The sequence below is a fragment of the Acanthopagrus latus genome, chromosome 12 (assembly GCF_904848185.1).
Source record: "Acanthopagrus latus isolate v.2019 chromosome 12, fAcaLat1.1, whole genome shotgun sequence".
Taxonomy (NCBI): domain Eukaryota; kingdom Metazoa; phylum Chordata; class Actinopteri; order Spariformes; family Sparidae; genus Acanthopagrus; species Acanthopagrus latus.
The window spans coordinates 5,697,283-5,716,606 of NC_051050.1; the positions used below are offsets into that span (position 1 = coordinate 5,697,283).

General features: G+C 40.3%; 1 protein-coding gene across 3 annotated transcripts in view; it reads left to right on the forward strand.

The window, feature by feature from the left end:
* cacna1bb (calcium channel, voltage-dependent, N type, alpha 1B subunit, b) overlaps positions 1-19,324 on the forward strand; it is a 165,583-nt gene that overhangs the window by 3,689 nt on the left and 142,570 nt on the right. For all 3 annotated transcript variants that reach the window (XM_037116898.1, XM_037116899.1, XM_037116900.1), the window contains exons 3-5: positions 2,220-2,501; positions 4,695-4,800; positions 8,272-8,411. In XM_037116898.1, the coding sequence (XP_036972793.1) occupies positions 2,220-2,501; positions 4,695-4,800; positions 8,272-8,411 (528 nt within the window). The remainder of the gene's footprint in view (positions 1-2,219; positions 2,502-4,694; positions 4,801-8,271; positions 8,412-19,324) is intronic.

Below are 19,324 nucleotides of genomic sequence, written 5' to 3' on the forward strand. Positions count from 1 at the left end.
TATCTGGGAATATTCACAAACTAAATACATCTACAGTGGCCCGTTTAGAGCAATCAGCTCCAGTGCAATTGGCTGACCAGTTTCGGCCAAGAAAGATCATGAAGCATTTGCCATGTGTTATGTTCTCAATATATGTGCAGCAAATTGGAGAGGGGATAAAACAGGTCTAAGGGGCCTCTGTGCTAATTATGAGTTTCTCAAAAATGCACTATATTGTGCAGAGCTTCTATTTAAGATAACTTGCTGTAGATAATACAAGAATAACCTGAGGGGTCCTGGAGAGGCTGGGCCATCTCTAAAGACTCAATAGACACATTTTTTTAATCACCTTCATGCCTTTCCGAATATTATGAATTACACAGCTGTTTTATAAGACACTTAAGCAAGAGTTAGACTTCACTAAGGTATAACTGATCCCAAACATAAGTAACATTGCCATGTAGGACAGCTATGTACACTTGTTTGTCTGTGACTGACCTTTTGGCAAACAAAAGGAATATATAGTTATTTATGCAATGCCTGTGAAACATAAAACACAAAACAAAAAAATATATCCTCATGACAAATGCTTTATGGTCATTACCATAAATATGCATCTCCAGCTGTAAAGGGTTCTTAGTTATCTACATATTGGGATTTTATTATATCAGAAGAAAAAAAAATGTTTACACATGAAAGTGGCCACTCTGGGACAACAAGGGAGCTAAAGATTAAAGGAGACCATGTGGAGACCACTGTTTTAGATGTATACAGTCATCAATTTCCACTACATTTATGCATTTTCACCATTAAAGGAGTGTATGACAAGGTAGGTATGCAATCCTTTTTCCATTACGATATATAAACTGTGTCAATGTTGTCACTTGGACCATGCAAAACCTTAAGTCAATGTTTTTCCCTTGTTGATGTGAAAGAAATATTGATTAATGCTCATGTTTTGACCCACAGGTTTTTGGAATTTCACAGCTATCTCAATGTTATATCTGCTGAAAAGAGAGACAGATTCTGCCAGGGTGGCATCATTCAGGATGTTTGTGTTTAATTTGTTTCAAGATAGAAAAGGAGTCAGAGTTAAGCGAGGATAAATTGACAATCACAGCCCATGAAGACAGTGACATTTAATACAAGGAAAAGTATTGAAATGTTCGGTTTATTCTGAAATCAAGTTAAATAATCTCCGGTCATAAGGACTTCACATTTTATGAACAAACAAACAAACAGATTTACTTGTACATAGTACATAGTACATAGTAGACAGTACTCTGCTCATACAGTCCTCTCAAATCCCTGTGGATTATTTAAAAAAATCCGCTCAGTGCTTTTGCAACAGTGTGTTTTACAACGACGTCAAAGGCTTGAAAGCAGAAAAACAAGTGAGAGACAAGTTAAGCATTTCTCCACATGAAATCAGAAGCGAGATAAAATGGACAGCGCAAGACTTTGAACGTTCACTCCATGTTTTGTTAGCTGCTGTTTTCTGTATAGAAACACGGTTTTGCTTTGTTGATGCTAAAACAAATATAGATTAACATTCATGTTTCGACCCGTAGGGCTTTTCTGAACTTCATTAGTTTTACAGTCTTTTATAACCAGCCAACAGACGGTGAGCGTGTCTGAACGCTCCAGCCTCCGATAGGCTCGTTTTGGTCACATGCGCTCTTCCTTATTCCTCTGAGGACTTGCTTTATAGCCTTCAGCCCCCATACAACGACGATCAAACTGAAACACGGGGCAAGTGCTCGTGTTGGATGGGCTTGTCTTATTATTGGGAAAAGAAAACAAAGGGATTTCCGTGTTTTCTGGCGCTCCTGCTTATCTTGGCTGACACCCCGAACGTTTCAACTGGTGTTTGGATGCTGACACGATGCTGTCAGGATTTTGGACGGAGACGGGCTGATGAGCTTTTATTTCAGCGTGATTTTCTTCCCCCATTCACAGCCCGGCTGAAATGGATGCAACAGCCTCCACAAAGTGAATGATTTTACAGCTTAAGTGGTTTATTGCTTTAAACTTTTACATTTCACTGAAGATGAATGAACGAAAAGGAACCAGAGAAAATGGATTTCAATGAGGCCACCTTGTTTTTACATTTTCCAAAACGCAGCGCTTTCTGTACAGTCTGCTGTGCTTTGGATGAAGTCTATTTGTTGTGATGCGTCTCCCCTCCATTCCCACTGAAACCAGTTTGGATTTTCCCTTTTGGATCTGTGCGTTTCCAGAATGGCACGCTTCGCAGAAGATCTACCCACCCGGTATGGAGGAGGCGCAGGCGGCGGAGGGAGAGGCGGACCGGGCGCTGGGAGAGGGGGAGCCCGGGGTGGTGGTGGCGCTCCGGGCGGCCAGAGGGTGTACAAGCAGTCGATGGCCCAGAGAGCCCGGACAATGGCCATTTATAACCCGAACCCGGTCAAACAAAACTGCCTCACCGTAAACCGCTCCTTCTTCATCTTCCGCGAGGACAATCTCATCAGGAAGTATGCAAAGCGAATAACAGAGTGGCCATATCCTTCCTGAGCAGTAGCACCACGCACAGAGCAGGTGCATCTGTAATCCGCTCTGTGTCCCTGCTTGGCAACCACACAGATGGTTGAAAAGCAGAAACACACCTCCGCCCGCAGGCCTGTTAAGTTTAGGTGCTGTTTGGTTTATATCAGGTTGTGAACACCCGCCGGCGCTGTTGATTGACCGTCATTTTTCGCCTGTGGAGTAGCTAAAACATTGTCCGACCCGCGCAACGCTGAAAGCACCTGTCGCTCCGCTTCTTATCTCTGTCCAACAACACAAAGATGTTTTCTCAATAGGTGTCGGCAGTGAAAAGACTTCGCACCCGCCCATTGTGCTGCCTTTTCTATTCCCAGATCAATATAGAGTCTGTAGGCGTCCACGTCCACTGATAAGTTCTTTTGTCAAAATATCTGCTGTGACTGTCTACCGGGCACGCACACAGCGATCCCAGCTGTGGTTACTAATGATCAAACATCGGTATTGATTGACGCAACCAGAAGTCGATAAAAAAGCTGCGTGCGTAAAAGGGCGATGCTCAGGCTGCGCTGACGCTCACTGTGCTCCGCTCTCCATGTTCTCCAGTCATGCCATCCTTAAGATGAGGTGCCGTTTATTTCAGTAAAAAGGGACCGCTGGTTCAGGGTTGCAGCACCGCCTCTTCGGCTTCATTTAGGAGCCCTCTCCATGGTGCTGAAGGCGCCCACGCTCACCGCTCCACGCCACTCTTTCAACGCTGCAAAAAATGCCCACTCCGATGACTCGAGTCATGGTCACCCTCCAAATCTTGATATTTTCTCTCCTGAAATAAGTGAAAGACTGTGCCAGGTTGACATTTTTCTGTGTGTTTCTGAAGCGTTTTCACCATTTCAAGACAGGAAAGTGTCAAAATGAAGGTAGTGACATTTAATTCAAGAAAAGTCTTGAAAGTTGGTTCATCTCAGATAACTAAGCATTTTACATTTTTTAGGAAACAAAATACATTTGACACTCAGTTGTGGATTAGCTTTGGTGGAATAATGATAATGCTAATTAATTTGTCTGCGCTATCTATAAGTAAATACATAGAGTCTCAATGCACGATGAAAGAAAAAAGAAAAACCCACAGGAAAAAGAACATCACAGCTGAAACAGTAAAAGTAGCCATAATATTAATTTCCCTTTAAACATTCACCACCGGGAAAATGGTGTTGTGGTTGCATCATCAGGGTAGTTGGGTATCTTATGGGTTATGATTCTGCATCTTGCCTATGATGGTCATATTACTCCTATTCCTTTGCAATTTTTAGTCCCTCAATAGCCCCTGACCTGCGGGCAATGACCCAGTGAAAATGGTTTGCAGAATGAGCCAAGCTTTGAAAATGGTTGGAAATGATCAACCATCTGGAAGGATCATGGGCGCATGTATAGGATGCTTTCTTTCTAGAAAGACTTCAACCAGAGCATGATGGGATTTTTATGCTTAAGTGGACAAAATGCATCCAAATTTAATTGCATTTTTCATACAGAATAATGCAGGATAATTTGCGTTTCTTTACAGTTTAATGTTGTCTAAAATTATTGAATTAAAGGGATATTCTGGTGTAAATTTAATCCATGGTCTAACAAACCATGACACCAAGTAGGACCACCCCCCCCTCGAGAAACAAAGTTTGCAGACCGCTAGCTTACGTAGGTTTAGTATCCTCAGAAACGACCGCACAACAACAATACACTGCAGTAAATGGGTTTTGCTTATCTTTTCCGACAAATCCGGCAACGATATCAAATGTTTGATGCCTCTAAATATGTGCTGGGACCCTGTTTCTAATGTTGCTTATGTTTGGTGCTGTGTTGAGCATTATTTGTGGCTTTTTGATAGCAATTTATACTTGGACCCACTTACTGCAGTGTATTGTTGTTGTGCGTTCATTTCTGAGGATGCTGAAACTACGTAAGCTAGTGGTCTGCAAACTTTATCTCTCGGGGGGGGGGGTCGCACTCTGTGTCAAGGTATGTTAGAACATGGATTAAATTTACACCGGAATACCCCTTTAATCCTCAACTAGTAACTTGTGGTAAACTTAATTATCCTGACTGAAATGTAGGTCTTTAAACATTCCATAAGAAAATGCAGTTTATGATTCTGCGATGAAATGAAATGTCATGACATGAATGCCACTTCACTTTCAACCTTTCCTTAACCCTCACACTCCATTCGAGTACATGATCCTGGCTACAATTATTGCCAACTGCATCGTCTTGGCCCTGGAGCAGCATCTACCCTCTGGCGACAAGACACCCATGTCAGAACGTCTGGTAAGTGCTTCAACATACCTGTGTTTGACGTCACTTTCCTTTTAAGACCAAGACATTTTTTTTTTCATTTTTATTTTTATAATGGAAAAATATCCATTTCACATTCATCACTTTAAAACAAAGAACCCTTTTATAACACAAGTGTATCAACAGCAAGCCGGTAGAAACAATGAAATGGTATATATGGCATTATATTCTCACTCATTCTATCAGGTTAGCTGGTTTGGTTTAATGTGCCTAGTGCACCTGTGTATGTAATTGCTATCTATTCATGAATAGTAGTTGGCACTGATCTTAGCCACTTTCTTATGTTAGCCTTTTTGCTTGCCCCCAGAAGAATTGTAGCAGTTTTCTATCACTGATACTGGAAGCATCAAATGAGATCTCACCCATTTTACATTGTTAGTATCACATCTGAAACAGATGATTCCCTAACCCTAACCCACATGACCTGCACATGAATATCTTATGATATATCTCCTGCTAGTAAGGCATTATATATATGGAAACAACTTTACACAGATACACAGAGTAATCATGTCCCAGCTTTGATTTCTTAACCCTTGTCAAGAGCACCAGGGTCTCAGTGTAACAAGGGATTAACTTGCAACAGCTTAATTGCTGCTGGACCTCATCAGACTGTGGGACACCTTGTGTTTGCCCCCACCCCACCCAAAGCTTGTATCTTGTAAGTCAGCAGAGCCTCTCAGTGAGCTAGCTTTGATCTCTTTCTCTAGCTCCCTGTTCCCACAGCTGCTCACATATGCACTCAGTTTAAACCAACATTTGAACTCTGACAGTCACGTTGCACAGCTAGCCAGTCTCTGAGAGAAACCAGAGACTGCTGTGCAGGGAGGTCAAGTGGCACATCCTGCCATGTGTACCAGAGAAAAAACGCAAAACAAAACTGAGTAGCACATATTTTCATGGTTCAGCACTTTGCTGTGTTCTTGAGGGTGTTGTAGCTCAGGGGAGTTTGTCTTTAAATAGAGAGCAGAGAGTATTACAAAGATCAACAGCTTGATGCGGAAAAGTCAATGAATTCCTTTCAAATTCAACCACCTGCCTGTGATTCGATTTATCTCAGCGGCTGTTATGCAAATTCAGCAGTGAAGATGTTACAACTAGTCAAACAAAAAGCTAGCATTCAGCACCTGAGAAGTGATTACAGTGGTTACACAAAGGAGAAAACAAGCATCCTCTCCTTGCCTCCTCCACCTCAAGGATGTAATACAACAAGAAACCTTTTAATTACAACAAGGGATCAGCTATTATTTATGAAGCTCTGTCAACAGAGTAGGAGGCGTGCTGTAAGTGGAGGCAATGATAGAAGCTATTCAGGAAGAGTATTTTATATCCATTGTAAGTCATTAGCGCCATGATCCGTGGGGATTTCCCCAACCATCTCTACAGGTGTATTTATAATTCAGGAGTATTTTAAATGTTTGTTAGATGGTAACATGCAACTAGTAGAGACATTCATCCAGGCATCCCTCTAGCCCTGTCATTACATAAGACATGCAGCTGTTTTTCCTATGAATCTTGTCTTTCTAAAGTGTATCAAAATGAATATACTGAATGTCACATTGATGCCTGTCATTGTTGAAATGTTGCAGACTCCTACATCTTCTCTTATTGGCCAGGAACAGCTTATTTGCTTTTCAACAACAACAACAACAACAAACTGTCATTATTTTACCAACCCCAGCCTTCACGCTTCACACTCTCATCCAACATATCCATTATCACTGGATGTTCACTGTAGTCAGCCTGTGCTATAGAAAAGGTCACATTTCTTATAGTGCTCAGGCCTGTCACACTGCTTTTATGTGATTATTTATGTTGGAGGATGGGTAAAGCTGGGGGTTGGGGACACTGACTGTCAGGTTGTAGTATGCTGGGAGCAAGAGAGAAAAATCGAAGGGGAGAGGTTAGTGTAGGCGTGAGATATCCTCTGCTCATGCCCTGCAGATTCCTCCAGGCTCTTCCAGATATTAATGGAGGCAAAGGAAAAACTGTCATGTCATACATGCTTGATTCAGCTGGCATAGTTAAAGCAAGACCCATGGTTAACCTAGCCACATAGGACAAGTGATCAAACTGACACTGTTTATTGTTTGACACTTTTAGGGAATGATGCAGTGTCCAAATCAATCATGTCCTCTCATGTGTGTTATGCATATGCACTGAGTGCCAAAGTGCCCTTTCAAACGGCAATGTCTTTGTCGTGTTGAGATGATGTTGTGCTTTTGATTTCCCCTGATGTCACACTAGAGGGGCACTTGAGCTGGCCAGTTGTCTCCCAATACCATTATTCCATTCTTCAATTTTCTCTTAATGTCACATCAGAGGCACTTGAACCTTTCTGGTTGGTCAAACTCTTGACCCCAGAAGACATTTGTTCTGTCCATTTACCCTTCTGGTTTGGCCACCCGCTATTATTTTTTCCCCAAGTATTTTGCCCTAAGAGTCCCCTAAGTTTTCCTGTGGTTGCTCTAAGTGCCCACCAATTCCATGCAGCATTTTTCTCACAATAACACACCAGAGGTGCACTTGACTCTGATTGGCCCAAGTATCCCTTTGGTTACCCTGAGTACCTATTTTGGTTGTCTCAAGTGCCCTGTTGGTGCATCAAGATCTCCCTCTGGTTAGCTGAAATGCCCCTGTGTTTGACCCTTTCTGATTTTTGCCCAAATATCACACCAGATGGGCAAGTAAACAGCACAAGTTCTCTCTTGGTTGGTCCAAATAACAACCTATGTGGCCAAAATTCTCCTTTAACTCGTTAAGCCTTCCAGTCCGTTCACATGCCCCTAGGGATGGCCCAAAAGATACCCACGAACTCTACTGTTTGCTCCAGGCCTCTTCCAATTTCATGCTTCATATTGCCCTTATGAAAGTCCTGTGCCCAAGAGAGGTGCAGATACCTTTGAGGTGGCCCTAAATACCCTTAAAGCCAGCCAAAATTGCCTTTTTTTTGCTCAAGTGGCCATTTCTTTGACCCAGATACTGCACAAGTAAATATCCTTCTAGTGTGTCTAACCTCCAAACCTCTAAAATAGAGAGCCCCTGGTCCTCAGAGTCTGCACACCACTGATCATGTTCAAGATACATTTTCTTTATTTTCAGCATTTAATGTTCTATCAGTTGAAATTAAATTTTTAATTTTACATGTTTGAATGCATTAAATGAGCAGACCTGAGGCTCAGATGATTTTCCAAATGCCATTAAGATCATGCTGTGTGTATGTGTATTTGTTTTCACAGTGTTTACTCTCTTTTCATTTAAAGAAGAGGGCTCCACTTCCTGCATTTCTGTTCATACTGCTGCAAGATGTGAAAGGAGCCATCTTTCATTCTCTCCTTTACTTACCCCCCTCTTTTACGTAACGCTTCATTAACCACTCTCTAACAAAAAGATCTGCCCCTGTCATTCTCCTCCCCTCTCTGATTCTCTCTGTCTTTTCTGTAGGACGACACAGAGCCCTACTTTATTGGAATATTCTGTTTCGAGGCTGCCATTAAGATCATCGCCCTGGGCTTTGCTTTTCACAAAGGCTCCTACCTCCGCAACGGCTGGAATGTAATGGACTTCGTGGTCGTCCTCACTGGGTGAGTCCCTCGCCCGCTGGGTTTCAGTTGAAGATAGAAGTAATAAGTGAGAGAGTAGTTTCTTTTGTGCGTATCTGTGAGTGCCTTGAGAGAGGGAGCATTGGAATCACCTTCATCCAGTTAGAGCATCCGTCTACAAGCATCTATAAGTTATTCAACAAGTAACACAAGCTTCTAAAAGATGTGAAGGGAGTCACATTTGTTGCTTTGGCTTCTGACCTTGATTTTAACACTATTAGTGAACACTTCTCCACATACTGTGTGGCTTCCAACTTGGTGTCAACAGTTTGGAGAAGGCCCTGTCCTCAACATTATCGTGCCCAATACATAAAGTCTGTTTAGAAATGTGTCCATTTTGATTTGCTATAACTTGACCAGCTTGGACAGATGCTTTTGACAGTATAGCGTAATACAGACATTTGGTTGATAATTGAAAATTTAATTTTGAGATTTAGACATTTGAAAACTTTTCTCTCACCAATCACACCTAGATCTAGCTCTATTCAGTAGACATACCACCTGAGTGTCTGCGTAGCAAATGGAAAGTACATTACATTCAGAAATAAGTACATGTTGTAGAAGTGGACTTCGGAGTTGTTTGACTGGTGCATTTATAGGTGAAAGTTGTGTATTTTTTCTCAGTTTAGAGCAGCCTTTAGTGGGGTTTGGATAAGAGTGGCTGCCTGGCAGGTGAGCTGTCAGACTCTGGGGCTTTGGATACAAGTAATGGCCTATGTCTCTTGTTATCTGAAAGGAGTCAATGATAGAGCCATGGTCAAGCCAATAGTTCTGAGTAATTACTATTGGGATTTTAACTTGGGCATCATTGAAGCTTTGTCTAGAAGATGTTATGGTATTGTGCTCCTTCTCTGCTTTTATCTACTGATGGCAATCTATATGTAAATTGTCTATATAAAAGTATGTGTATAAGCTATTGGTAAAATATAATTTCCAGTGAACTTTTTTAGAAATTATGCAACTCTTTTAGCTTTTTAAAAAAACAGTTTCAAAAAAATGTTGATGGTCCAACATCTTGTAATAGATGTAGATGTAGATGTAGATGTAGATGATGTTTTTTTTACACCTATGATGCAGGATAAAAGTCTGAAGAGGGCCTTCTGCAAGAGCCACCATCTTATCAGGTGTCTGTACAGATCATGTTGATCAACTCACTACCAATTCCCACTGCTTGATGACGCATTAGATTTTTACTTAAATGAGAGCAGCCTTACAACAGTTTTATAAGCGGGCTTATTATCCACTCATCACATATTTTGTTTCATTCTTCACCACATGGCATAACATTCACTTGTTAGAGATGCACCTTTTCATCCCAGTTCACTTGATGCTCATAAATGTTTCTTTGTTTTGTTAAGTTGAAGAGTGGAGAGATGTTGTCCGGCCTTTGTGCTGTATAAGGTTCAGATTTGGTTTGTGCTGGAAATAACAGCTGGCTCCGAACGTCAATAAAAAAACTGAATCAAGGTGGATATTGAAAGAGGAACAGAACAAAGATTGCAGAGAGGCAATAACTGCAAGCATTTGAGGTGCTGAGAAAAACAAACAAATCAAAACTCAAATGAAGAAGGAAGAGGATAGACAAATTGCTTTGTAAATTTGAAATTACACTTGCATTGTAAATCAACACTCAGAAAGATAGTGTTTATACCCAAAACATTTCTTCTTCTGTTTCAAGCCATAGCAGGCACATTAACAGTAGGCTTTTCTTATTCTTTCACACAGCACGTAAGTGGGAAGTCTGTGTGTTGAGCTGTTATTGGATTTAATATTCTGCTGCAATACCTACACAGTGGAAAAATGTATGTGTGTTCAAAGATGAAAGGGGGTGTTTTTTTAAATGTAAGGCTGAGATCACACAGAGGCACGATGTTGGGTGCCAAACACTTGAATTCCACTATCTTCATGTAGAAATATACCAGCTGCTTTCAGTGCCATGCGATATACCATGTGCATCAGTTGCTTTACACCAGTGATGCTTAGCATTTTGGCTTTGCATTCTAGCTGCTTTATATAGTTAGAGGGGAGCCTTACTCATGTTTTTAAAAAAGATGAAAATGTTGTGATTATGCCAATTTCAGAAAATAAGATGATCTAATCAGATAATGAGTTTAAAGGTGCTATGAAAATATTTTATTGTTTTCAGGGTTTCATGTATCTCAAACCTACTTCTATAGTTTTTTTTCCATTCAGAAACTAAAGATAGAGAAACAGCTCTTTAGTGTTGGCTACCCATTGCTGACACAGCTGGATACAAATGAACCATTATGTTGTGTATGTGTGTGTCTCCATTTGGTTGCCAAGCAACCACAGTAGATAATGTGCCTCAGCGTGATCAGGGTTTTCTGTGTGTGATGCTCTGTTTGCTTTGTGCTCGACATGCTCCTGTGGGATGAGGGGGGGCTGAAGGTGTCTGGACTGAGCCCACATGGATTGGAAATCAATCAGATCACCTTCTGATGTGGTTTGGCTCACTGGCTCGCTGTATAAGTAAAATCTGATCTTTGGAGAAATTGTCCCGATGGTGAATGATAAAAGCAGTAAGACTTTTAACCATGTGCTCTTTTGTTCAGCCTCCCTAAGTGTAGCAAAGAGGATTAAACAGACTTTATTGCACACCTGGGTGTTAAAATCTCTTTCTGCGTTGTCCTGTGTAGTCCAGAGAGGAAACAACAGCCTACTGGCAAGAATCTGTCATAATTATAGTTAAGTGTGGCATAAAAATGAAATGATTACTTAGTTTGAGCAGCAAGAGAAAAAAAAATAGTCTGCGACAAACATACAGATGAACACTGGAGACTGCCACTACTGGGTGCTATTGATCGATGCATGAATGATTAATAAAAAAATTAAGCGCTGGGTAATCAATCAAACGTGACTGGTGAGGGTTTTTATCGATCTGACTGGTTAGATATCTAATTTAGAAGATGTAATTGTGGCTGTGATGCGAGGGGGGAAATAAATAATCCTGCTTTGTTTGAGATATACATACACATATTCAGTTCTACTATTAATAATTTTATAGGATATAAGTTAATAATGTGTCTTACTGTTTTTCCAATTTACTAAGACTCAGTATAAGTTATGTTTTTTGTACAATTCTAGTACTTAATTCTTAGGATAAGTATATTGATACAGCCATGCAATTGTAATGAAAGGATCTAAATGATAGTGGAGCTAGAGGCAGTGGCAGACCTTTTAATCTGTCTTCATCAGGCAGTAGGAGACGTTAATAAGAGAATAAATCTACCCGAATTGCCAAAGGCCTAATCAATAGAACACTGAGCCGGCAAGCCCAGAAACACTAAGTCCAGATGAGGAGCCAGATGTGGCCAATCACATACTGAGTACGACAGTGTCCGTGACATGAAGAGAAAGGGTAAGAAGCCTGCTCTACTTAGAAAAACGTTTTCTTTTTGGAGCGTTTCTAAGACATGTCATTGTGAAGCATTGTGCTTACAGAATCTTGGGAATCATGACTCAGCGGCTGAAAAAAATTCAAGAAGAAAGGGATTAAATGACACTCACACTTGGACTCTTAGTGTTTGGTTTCTGAAATTAGAACATTTGTTCTGCAGTCTGTAACCAGCAGGCCTTTCTCCCTTTTTTAAAGAGCAGGAACAAGTATAATCAGTTCAGGTAAATAGTTTGTATATAATGTAGAAATCTCTTACACTTTGAAATTTAGCCATTATTGAGAAAGTAAAGAAATTGATGTATAATGATTTTAATCATAACCACAGAGTGATATAAACTCTAATTAGCAGATTTTTGATAATCTTCTGTGGCTTTGGAGAAGCTTTGTGAAGTCTGTAAAAAAGAACTAAAGTGAAATCGCCTGGGTGTCTTAGGGTTTGCTTAGGGATTAAAAAAATCAGGAAGCAGGTGTCATTCTTAGGATGTGGAGTTGGACACAGGTGGGAAATGCAAAGAAAACCAAGGATCCACTGACAATGTTTTGATCTTGACATTCGTTTTGTCTAGTACTGCTCTACTGGGATGTTATTGCCTCGAACTACTGTGCTGTATGTGGTTTTGTTGCCCTAATGTAACCAATCTGCGACTGAAAACAAAAAAAATTGGATGATAAAAAAAAGAAAAGAAAATAAGTCAACCTGTTAATAATAACTAATCAGCATTTGGTGTGTTAATGTCATGTATGAAAGCCTTTTGGCAGAATGAGTAAAATTTGTTACTAAGACTTTTTGATATGCAAGAATTTTCCTTAAACTCTGATATGGAAAGAAGTACTAAATCTCCATAGTACTCCTTTAATAGACATTTCAACCTTTGAAGTACACTTGTACCTATTTGCTTTATTTGTTCAATAATTTAAAAGGGACAGTGCAGATATCACTGTTATATAAATTCAGCAGTTGTCATGTATGTAAGGTGTCTAGGTGGCACGAATTTGCATCCCTACTTTGGCTTGTAAATTCAGGGTAAAACAACTAAACAAATAAATGGATATTGCTGATTTAGGGGCGAAACGGCAGAATAGAAAAAAACTCACTGTGTGCATACTGCATGTATATGCATTTAAGGGTTTTATACATTGTGTGTGACTGTATTCATTGATGTGTATTATTGTAAAGATGTATGTGTCTGGGTGTGTACGCGTGTTTGACCGTCAGTGGTCTTTTTTTGTGATGTTGCTACACTAAAAGCTCAGTGATAAATGTTTGTTACATTATTAATATTTGGAGAGCCTAGATTGCCTTCTTGTTCGAAATGCTCTGTTTTGACCTCATTTTCTTAGTGCACACCGGATTATATGGAAACCAGTCATCTCCGTTCTTTATACTTTTGGATCAATTTAGATTCCTTCTGGAGCAGGGCCATTAATGCACTTAAGTACAGCTCTTACAAATGAGAACATATAGAGAGCATTTTTCACTCAGATCAGATATCTCGAAGAAGTCAAAGACACCTGGGTAATTGACGAAAACATGTATTAACATTGAGCTTGGTACAACATTTATATTTTTCCTTTGAGACTTAATATAGTTCTAGTAACTTAGTATGTTCATTAGATATATATTTTATATATATTTTTTAGTTGTAAATGTGTGTCAGTAGTATCTGAATGTTGCAGTGTTTTTCCAATTTACCTCTCCAGCTTCTTGGTCTTTAATAGCTGTTGTTGTTATTGACCAAAGCCTCAAACAGCCTTTTACCGCTCGTGCAAACACTATAGCAACAGCAATCTTAGGCTCCCGGCTAAAGTCACTGCAAACAATGATCCCACTATCATCTCCAGGGACACATAAGCCAGGGTAGTTGTTGTTATTTATTTAGCTGTATGTTTGATTTGTGCATCCCAGCCATAAGTGAGAGAAGCTGGATGCGTCGACTTCAAAGTTGTGATTTCCTTTCATGTGCCTCTCGGGCAACAGGCTTCAACACAATGGGAGGCTTCAAAGTACAGTTAGAGACTACAGAGGGGTTGGGTCACTAGCTTATGCTCGCACCAGACAGCATGAATAAGCGTTACCTTTGAACGTCTGCCCGAATGCGACTGTCTGATCATGTAGGTCTGGCAGTCATGGCCTCGCTGAAGTAACAGGTGTGCTTGATGTAGGCTTGATGTGTCTTTCTGTCTGTGTGTGTCTGTATGTGTGCTTTATACCATTGCACCTGAGGACTAAGATCATGATCAGGGTTAAACAGCGTTTTAAAATATTTGATCTCAGTATTGAATCCAATTATAAAAGCTGAGGTTTTTTTTCACCCCATATCAAATCTATTTCTGCATATTTTTTTAGCAATGCTTACAGCATGCCTGGCCCTAGGGGTGGCAATGTAAGTCTGTAGCACAGTAGGGCTGTCAAAATTGCTCCAAAATGATATTCAAATATTCGCTCTAAAAAAACTACATAGGTTCAAACCATTCAAATATTTATATTTGTGCATTATGTAAATAACAGGAGGACAAACTAATACAACGAGATGTAACTACGTGTATAGGAATTTTGGGATACGATACCTCTGTTCCAATTCTTGACAAAACTCTCTGAAGCCCGTGTCATCAATGATACTGATCGGACTCATGTCCTTGCATATGTACGAAGCAAGTTTCTTTGTCCATGCCTCTTGTCATGCTGCAGAAAAAGAGCTTGTGGCGGGCAGTGAAAAATATGAGTCGAGACGTGGCTGTTTAATTGGGGTTCCAGACATCATGGCATGCTCATTTGGGTGCACATTTTCGAGATTTCATGTTGCTAGTGGTGGAATGTTAAGCTAACTGTAGCTTACACAGCTTGCATACAACTTTATCTCGAGGCACCACATTTTTGCTGTCTACTGACCAAAATCCAAAGTATTTCCAAACGGGGCTTTTTAGGTTGCTTGGAGTCCAAACCACTCTCTCTGCTGCCGAGTTGGGCTCTGACCTTTCTGCCATTACGGTTTTCTCTCTACCATCTGCATCTGCAGAGCAGTGAGTGACGCTGTGCAAGTGCGACTCCTGTGACCTGTCTCTGACCCGCCATGCCGTGCGCCAACTGGCCGCTGATGTTTTTTTCCATAGTTGAATATTAATTTTCACAATCGAATTTCCTTTTTTTTAATTATCAAATTATCAAATATATATTTGAATTTAGAATATTCATTGAGAGTGCTATTGCACAATCTATTGGTAAGTCTGTGGATCCATCACTGTTGTTTTGATCAAATATTTCAACAACTTCTGGATAGACTCATAGATTCATTGACAATGCTAATGACTTTGAATTATTTCCTGTTTATTGGCTGTATAAAATATTGACTAGTGCTGTGTTTTTTCGCTCTCCTCTCAGACAGCAAACTGACAAATGCACCACTCTAGTGCCCTACATAGTCCTACCTCCTACAGAAGTAAATTTACTTTACTACTTTTTTACTTTTAATTTACGATGCTGTTGTGCATACAGTATATGAGCCTTGTTCTTTTTATCTTTTGTTAAAAATCTGAAATGTTATGCCCTCACTGTTGTCAATTTGTCCCTGTGGTATCGACCACAGTGTCTGTATACTTTCTAATGGCCAGCAAGGGGGCTGCTCCGCTCTTTCACAAAGAAGTCAGATTCTTAAAGTTTATGAGAAAATGACCACTTCTTACTTGATTGATTACTTCAGTAAACGGTTTCCTCATGAGTTCATGGTCCCAATTGTTCATTTCAAAACCTTTAATACAGCATGATGTTCATTCTGTAAATTATGGTTCCATTTAGAGTAAATGGATGATGAAACAAGCTATACTTCAGGGTGTCTCTGCCTACCTTGTGATTTAACACATGTCCTTGGGTTCTCAATCAAATCCAATCAGGAAATCCTCCCCAACTCCACCGTCTTGTCCAAATATGGTGACTACAAAAACAAAAACCAAGATAATGACATCCATAATTCTTCTCTTGAGGCTTCAAAACAGTAGTCCACAAACCAACTGTTGACATCAAAGTGGGTTTGTGCTTACCTGCCTAACATCAGCATGTTAGCATTGTCATTGTCAAGGTGTTTGCAGGATGTTATAAGCACTTAGTTCAAAGCACTAAAGCGCCTATACCAATATATTAGGAAAAAGGACACTCTCACTGAGTATGGTTACCATACCCTTGTTTTCTTGCATTTTGTAGTTGTTGTGTCCTTACTCTGAACATAATTTGAAGATCCCATATTATACTGTTTTTCATCAATATCACACAGCTGTCAGAGGTCCAACAACACTGTATTTGAAATGTATTGCCCCAAACCCATTCGTGGTCCTGAATTTCATCTGTCTAAAAGTCATTCTAGTGAGAACAGACTGTTTCTGTGCCTGCACATTTAAATGCTAATGAGCTCCATCTGTCAACGCCTACTTGCTGGCTACACACCCCTTTCAGGGAGAGGATGCTGCTTATGCTGCACGTTTCCAGACTTTTTACTGTGACAACCAAGCTCCATCGTAATATTATTATTAACACTAAACTTGCTTCGAACTTAATTGCATAGCAAACCGAAGCGGAACTAGCTAGTTAGCCAATTTAAAGCTGACTTCACCATACTCATAGGTGTAAATACTATCAAACCGCAGCGACACTTACCTGTGGCTCAGGTGCAGTTGCTGGGTCCCGTATGGTCGGGACTGATCCTTTTACGAGGGTCAGTGTCGAGGCAAAGCCAGCTTTGTACTGACCCTCGTCACTGAAGCAGTGCGATGTGAAGTGGTTAGCACACACATACAAACTAACAGGAAGCGTAGCCAGCACGTTGCTGTTAAAAATGAAACACAACCACTGTCTCTTCTGTTGTTCTGTAGCTGGGACAGAATATAGACACTTATGTTGATTTTTACAGCCAACAACAGAGTAATCTACATGTCTAGCTCTAAGCAACGACATTGCGAAACACTGCTAGCATACCGCTGGACACACTGAACTTCACTTTCGGGGATGGACGCCTCCCTCTTGGATATCTCCTATCATTGCACGTAGGAGGCCGGCCAATAAACATCTCTCCTTTCGTTTCGTAACGACAGGAGCTGAATTTGAACAGTTTGTAGGAGTCTCATTTTACCAGTGGTTTGGCTGCAGAGATGATGCACGACTCATTTGCTTTCCTCATTCTGGGAGTTGGTAGGCCAAGGGAGGACCAGTTTATATATGTAGGCACCAGAGAAAATGTGTTTTTCATAATATGGGACCCTTAATGCATGAATGCATTTAATATTGCAGTCAGTCAAGTTAACATCATGATTTGGATCCGGATCCAATTGTTGCCTTTCACCAGTTACAGCATGATGATACAGGGCAAAACATGAATGTTTATATCCGCTATTGAGCAATCTCATTACCCAAATGTTTTGTATATTGGTCTTTGCTAATACAAAAAGAGATTTACCATAAAATACGTTCCATAACATAAAGATAATTCTTGGTTATTATAAAATGGATATTATTTTAGCAGCTTGAAGCGTATTACTTATTATTTCACAGGGTATCCAGCTTATCTAGCTTATCTAGCCATCCTTCTCCCTGATGGGTCTCCTTTTCCTGTATAGGTCATATAGAGGCATCGGTATTGAATTAAGATGGTGTCATAACCAGTTAAAAACCTCTTGTAGTACAATTAAATTTCATTAATCCGCAGGGAAATCCAGTTGGTTTGTCAGGGGTGTTTGGGGATGATCATGGACCTTTGATTTTATTGATCCTTTTATCAATATCTACTGTACTGACAGATGTGGTCAAAAACCTGACAGCTTGCAGGTTTTGTGGATTTTTGTACACATGTATGGTGGTTGCGTTCTTGCTATAGACTGTTCTATTTGTCGTCTTTTAGCCCATTAGCAATTCCCTCAGTGAGTGAACACTGTGTGCTTTGTGAGGCAAGTTGAGTTCTGCTGATGCTGATGTTATGTATGTCCTAGCAGACTGGCTACCAACAGACAGAACAGAGTTGGCTGCCACTGAAGACATCTTAGTAGCGGATGGGAACCTAGTCGGTTTCTTCTCTTCTGCACAAACTCATGCTCACACAGGGATATGGTCAGGAATACATACCTTAAGTAGAGCTGCAACCAACTATTATTTTAGATTGATTAAACATTTATTGGATTATTCTATTAATCCTTGATTCTATAAAATGTGATGAAGTATTGAAAAATGTCCAAGAGACTTCCTGAAAAACATGTTTTGTTAAAACCCTCAGAAATTCACTTTAACAATGCCACCGCTGTCTGTCGAGACTATGCCCATGCGTTCATTCTTGTTTTACCTTTCCATCACTTGCCATCTTCTTCTTTGCGACTTCAATCAGTGGAGTTCTTTTTTCTTTTGCAGTGTACAGTCTCCACAGTTATTTGTTGTACCACTCCCTGGGGTTAGCAGGGAAAAACATTGCCGCACTGTCACACACTTATGTTCTGTAATTCAACCTTTGGTTTTCCAGGCATTGTCCAGCCTGGTGGCAGACTGACTGACAGTGAAAGTAATGTGTATGGAAATCCATCTATATATGGATAGCCTCATTTTTCATTACACTGTGCAATCAGCATTTATGTCAGTATGAATGATAAGTTTAAGCAAAAGTTGTGTATTGCCAGTTTAAGTCAATAAAGTACACCACTCAACAAAATGTATAACCAAGGTCTAATTGTTTTTATACGTTTTAGTACAGAAATGTTATATATTATAGCTTTGCTTACATTCTCTGGATAAGAAATTAGTCCTGAATGCCTTTTTTAAATAGCCAACAATGGAAAGATGACAGGAAATGAAGGGAGAGAAAGATCCTGATTAACTAGCAACCAAGGACACCTGCTGGACATGAGTAGTGAAGTTCATAGTCACAGGCCATGATGTGGGGCACTGAGGCTTCTCGTCCATTATAACCTGTATTTTGATGCATGTTAATTTTGTCACATTATTAATAGCATGTTTGTACATGATGACTGACTTGACAAACAGACTAATCACAGCTCACACCAACCAGCAGGCAAGCCCCAGTTCATGAATATATATGAGAAGAGACATACAGTGAGTCAAGGTGACTCACTAGAATAATGTGGATGTAACAAATCCAGGCTGCATCTGTCCCTTTGCCATCGTGCCTATTTATGTCTGTTCACTAAAATGGCTGCTAGCTAGATGGCTTCACATGCAGTGGCTCGACCAATTATCAAGATGTATTCAGCAGCTTCTTGGCGAGACAGTCACATGTTGCGTCATCCGCACCAGTTGTGATACACAGCCCCTTGTAAGATAGCAAGGATCATGATATAGAAGCTTTCGAGGAGTAACGTGACTTCATTTGGCTGAGAGGGAAGCTGGCAAGCACACAGATAAACACTATAGCAAACATTAGTCACATCTCTCACACTAATTGATGTGCACACACATGTGTAAATGAAGTACGCAAGTACTTCCAAGTGTCTA